The 4,874-nt window shown below is 52.6% G+C and overlaps 1 protein-coding gene across 2 annotated transcripts; it reads right to left on the bottom strand.

Annotated features, from left to right (window-relative positions):
- Positions 1 to 715: 715 nt before the first annotated feature.
- Positions 716 to 3,518, bottom strand: Fam110b (family with sequence similarity 110 member B). 2 transcript variants are annotated; one of them, XM_048359178.1, is made up of 2 exons: positions 3,030 to 3,518; positions 716 to 2,997 (listed from the first exon to the last, which is right to left on the bottom strand). In XM_048359178.1, the coding sequence occupies exons 1-2, from the start codon at positions 3,366 to 3,368 to the stop codon at positions 2,209 to 2,211; spliced, it is 1,128 nt and encodes a 375-aa protein (XP_048215135.1). In that variant the 5' UTR covers positions 3,369 to 3,518; the 3' UTR covers positions 716 to 2,208. The 2 variants fall into 2 exon arrangements, with proteins under 2 accessions (XP_048215135.1, XP_048215134.1); XM_048359177.1 differs by having other exon boundaries at positions 716 to 3,004; positions 3,037 to 3,518.
- Positions 3,519 to 4,874: the final 1,356 nt, after the last annotated feature.

Below are 4,874 nucleotides of genomic sequence, written 5' to 3'. Positions count from 1 at the left end.
CATACTCAGTAAAGTTGCTCACCAAATGATGGATTTAAAATGGAGTGAATAGAGTGAATGAGTGGATCCATGCATGGATGTACTCAGCAGTCCTTGAGGCTGGACAGAGTAAGACTGGTATTTCAAAGGTAAGTCTACAGTAAGAACTCATACATACTTACAAATGAAGCATCTTGTAGGAAATGTGCAAAATCCTGATGTTTAAGAAAAGACAAAAATAAAAGAAGTGTGAACTAAGCGAAGAGGCGGCAGCATATTTTAGAAACTCTGATGTAACTTGTTTTAGCGAAATCACATTGCTTTCGGGATACTGCTGTTTGAACTGGTTGAGAGCGAGTAACAGCAGCTTCATGAAATGATGTTTCTTCAAAGTTATAAAAACTGTGTTTTTAACCAGAGTGCTGGTGGCTCATTCCTATAATGCTTTCAGGAAGCCGAGATTTGAGGATCTTGGTTTGAAGTCAGTCTATGCAGAAGTGTTCATGAGACTCTTATCTCTATTTAATTTCTAGAAAACCAGAAGTGCAGCCATGGATCCTGTGGTAGAGTGCCAGCCAACATTGAGCAAAGAAACTGAAAAGGACATGGTCCATACCCTGAGTTCAAACCCCAGAACCCACAGGGGAAAAAAAAAAAGTGTTTCGGCTCATCATCCACAGCTTAACTTTTTATAGAGGGAGCAAAAGAAAGGACAAAGAGAAACCATCACCACCAGAACCTGCACCAGAGATCTTTATTAGCATAACTTTTTCTTGTTTTCTTTTTTCTTAAAGATTCCATAACAACGCAAGTATGTACAAAGTCTTATGCATTTACACCATAAAAAGTTTCGTATTAGCTGATGAAGACTAAGGTGCTGCTGCTGGGAACTTCTGAGCATGAAAACAATGAAGCAGACCCCTGTGCAATGCCCTAGGATCAGCTGGCTGACAGCTGACCAATCACCTGGAGGAACAGGTAGGGGAGGGGCGGGGCAAAGACAAAGGTGATAGGCAGCTTAGAGACTACAGAGTGGAAAAACTACAGTGTTTCTACAATTTCCTCGAGCTTTAACAAATGCCCACAGCCTGAGAGAACAACATATGCAAGACAACCGAATTACACTGCTCAGAGATGATTCATTTTTGAATGGGAGGCTCTATACTGATATGGCTGGTATTTCCATTTTTGTTCATGACTTCAGATAGCTCAAACCTATGCAAGTCCCACTCCAGTCCCCCAAATAGAACAACTACAAAGGGAGTGAGGAAAAGAAATGACACAAACTAGTTCTTGCCTAAAAACATAACAGCAAAAACAAAGGAACAACAACAAAAAACCTCTCCAAACTAAACACAGCTTTTTTCTTTTTTCTGTTTTTTAAAGGCATTCAGAATCCACAATAGGGCAGGCCATTCAAGTTAGAAAGATTGATGCTAGGAACTTTTGAATTATTCCAATCTGAACAGCAACAAAATTCCAAAATATCCAAACTCCTAGATTTAATAAACCTTGGTTGTTTTTGATTGTCTTTCTTTAATTGGGGTATTACACAGAAACAGCAACATATACACACTGAATCGGACACAGGACTTAGTACTGTGGTCCCAATGAGTCTCTAGGAAGTGGCAAGAAGATTTCAACATGAAAACAACTAATGTCAGGCTCACAACTTTATTCACAGAAAACCCAGCTTGGTTCTATATCGGGCAGTTACTATTCATTTGGTGGCAAATCCTAGTTGTTTCCCCCCCTTTTAAGGGTCTCACATGTAGGCAAAGTGGCTTTTTATTTCGAAAAGATTCTGCTCTCAACTTGAAGACCAGTTGATACAACTTTTTTAGTTAAGACACAAGAGCGAGGGGTATAAAAACACAAAAGAACCACATAAATATTGAAGAAATCGTATACCATTCCCCCCCCCCCCCACCCGCGCCCCCTTGTAAACAAACAGTTTTGCCTAAGAGCCAAAGCCCGAATTTCGAATCTGGCCTGACACTTTTGGGAGGTGAGCAGTGGTCAGCCAGGCTCTGCGGAGGTGTGAAGGGGAAGCCAGGCTAGTCGCCATGTTGACAGGAGGCATGCAACCGGAAAACATTGCACAACGGAGCAACACAAAAGGGTGGGCAGTTCACAACACTTCAAAGGAGACCTCACAACCCTCACGACTGCATATGCACAGACAGACCCGCCCCTCCCCGCCAGTCCTTCCCAGCCGGGCGTCCTGTCTTACACGTGGGACACCTTCTGTGACTCTCTAGCTTGTTTGATGCTATACAACCACTTGATGATCCTAGCGTTCCTCTCGATGGCGGAGATGCCGTAGGGCACGCGGTCGTTGGCACTGTCATCGTTCCTAAGGTCACTGTTGCTGTCCTGAGACTGTTCACAGTCTGAGCTGATCATGCTGGCGCTGCGGAAGTTGAGGGAGATGATGTCGGAGTTGGCCCGGGCGAAGTTCTCCATGCCCAGGTTCTCCAGTTCTTCGGGGTCCAGTCCACAGTAGTTGAAAAACCTCTCCACGTCGGCATCCACTCGGAAGTACCTGTCACTCAAGTCCGACTTGGACCGCTGGAGGGAGGGCCTCCGGCTGACCCCGCAGGCCGGCTCCACCGGGGGGTGGTCGGCTTCGGGGGACGGGAGGGGGGCGGCGACCTGGGGCTTGGGGGGCAGGGGCGGGGCGGAGCTGCTGCAGGGGATGGCTCTGAGGGGCTTGGCGCTGCTGGTCACCCTGCGGATGTCCGAGGAGCTGTGCGACACGTGCAGGAAGGACTCGGCCGAGGGCTCCAGCAGCCGCCTCCTGCTCACGTGGGAGCTGCTTTCCTGGGGGCTGCCCCGGCCGGGCGTGGGGTACACCTTCAGGGACTCGGCGAAGGAGTGGCGGTGCAGGTCCGAGGCGTCCGATCGGTGCGGGGGCCAGTTGCGGGAGGCGTGTTTGTGGCCCGAGCCCGCGCTGGAGCCCTCGGAGCTGTTGAGGATGTTCTTGAGGATCTCCAGCTTGAGGGTCTCGCGCTGCGTGCCGCCCCCGCCCCCGCCCCCGCCCCGCCCCCGCCCCCCTCGGGCTTGGCGTGGTGGTTCCCGAACACCCTGAGCGTGGGGCTGCCCAGCGCGCGCTTGCCGCCCCCGGGGCCCACGGGCGGCTTGGCCAGCACCGACGAGGGCTTCACGGGCTCCTGCTTGGCGTTGATCACCTCCTGGCTCTTGACGTACTTGGCCTTGTCGGCTTCCAGGCGCTCCACGGCGCTCAGCCGCTTGGGGTTGGGCTCGGCCTGCCTGCGGAAGTAGTCGGGCCCTTTGTTGAGGATGCGCAGGGGCACGGCCGAGGTGAAGGTGCCCGCGGGGCTGACCGGCTTCACCATGCTACCTGGCTGCAGCGTCTCGGTGGGCATGGTGGGCGGTCTCTCCCCGGCGGCCGTGGTGGATGCTCTGCTGGGCGCCTCGAGCCGGCCTGGAGAGACACATGTACGTGAAGCACCGACGGCGGCAGGGCGGGGGTGGGGGGGGTGGGGGGGGGGGACCCGGGAACCGCTGTCAGCAGCAGCAGCGGCGGCGGCGGCGGCTCATCTCACAGCGCCTCCGCCTCCACCGGGGCCCGGGGCCGGGGCCGGATCGCGCGCTCCCCCTCCTCCTTCCAGCCGCCAGCCACAGGTTCCTCGGCGTCCCGGAGTCTCCCCTTCAGGTCTTTGTGCTCCCCAGGCAGGCAGGGCTGGAACACAAAACAACCAACCGCGGGTTAGCAGAGGCGGGTGACATCACGGCTCCAGCAACACAGGCACCCCCGCAGGCAGGCCGGCAGCGTCCCCGCTTCCCCGCCCGCCGATCGCCCCTCCACCCTCCCCCCCACCCACCCACCCACGAGGGGGGGGGGGTCCTGGCCGCCCTCGGGACGAAGAAGGCCGTCTGGAAGGCCCCGGTGGGTGCAGGAGCCTCGCTGCCCAAGCGCCTGGCAGCCAGAGGACAGGCATTTCTTTGCAAGAAAGCAAGGGGGTGGGGGCGAGGTTTTTCCCACGCGCGAACTCTCGCAGCCGCCTCCCGAACACGCCTGCTGGCCGGCATCTCTTTCAGGGAAACTCCCAGGGAAGAAATGCCAGGGAATGGAGAAAGGAGGGTTCGGCCAAGCCCCCCTCCCCTCCCCGGGCTCCTCCCTCATTCAATGCTCCCAGCTTCTTGGGATCCCTGATCCGCTTGGGGCTACACTGTGGTGGTGGTGGTGGGGGGGGGGGGTGGCTGGTGAGGGAGGATTTACAGGATGTCCCTCTGCCTGACCGCACTTGTGACTGCTTATCAGCAACCTGTCAGTAGAACTTGAAACAATGACTTCTTCAGATAGGCCAGAGAAATGGGATTGGCAGGAAGTCTAAGAAGTCAAGAAAAGAGCTGGCCTGTGTCTGTGAGCTTACTTACACCTTCCCGAGCCAAAGGATGAGAAACTCTCCTGCAAACCAAGCAAGTTTGGGAAGTTCATCCCCATGAACGCAAGCCTTCTTTTTAGTACTAAAAAGAAAATTTAAAACAGAGAAATCCTTCTGGTTGACTCATAGGAGTGTATGATTTGATCATAAATGCTCCCGAATGGCTCACGCTTACTATGGAGAAATCACAATTTTCTTTAGAGCACAAATATTCTCAATTTCCCTAGAGGTATTAGGAATAAAAATCTTCAATCATGCCTATATGGAACCTACTTAAATACCTTTTGGAAAACTTAATTGCCAAAGTCAAAACTAAACCAGACCCAAACAAAAAACGCCAAGTCCTCAAAAAAAAAACACAACACAAGTCCTCAAACCCATCATTTGAGACTTTTCAGTACTCCCGATATAAGGTATACACAATTTATAAGGATTCTTAGTACTTCATAAACAATATTTGCCCCTAGTTACAGGAATTCATTC

Source organism: Perognathus longimembris, chromosome 12, assembly GCF_023159225.1.
Source record: "Perognathus longimembris pacificus isolate PPM17 chromosome 12, ASM2315922v1, whole genome shotgun sequence".
Lineage (NCBI taxonomy): Eukaryota > Metazoa > Chordata > Mammalia > Rodentia > Heteromyidae > Perognathus > Perognathus longimembris.
Note: the sequence above shows the minus strand (reverse complement) of the source record. Positions and strands in the feature narration are given on the sequence as shown.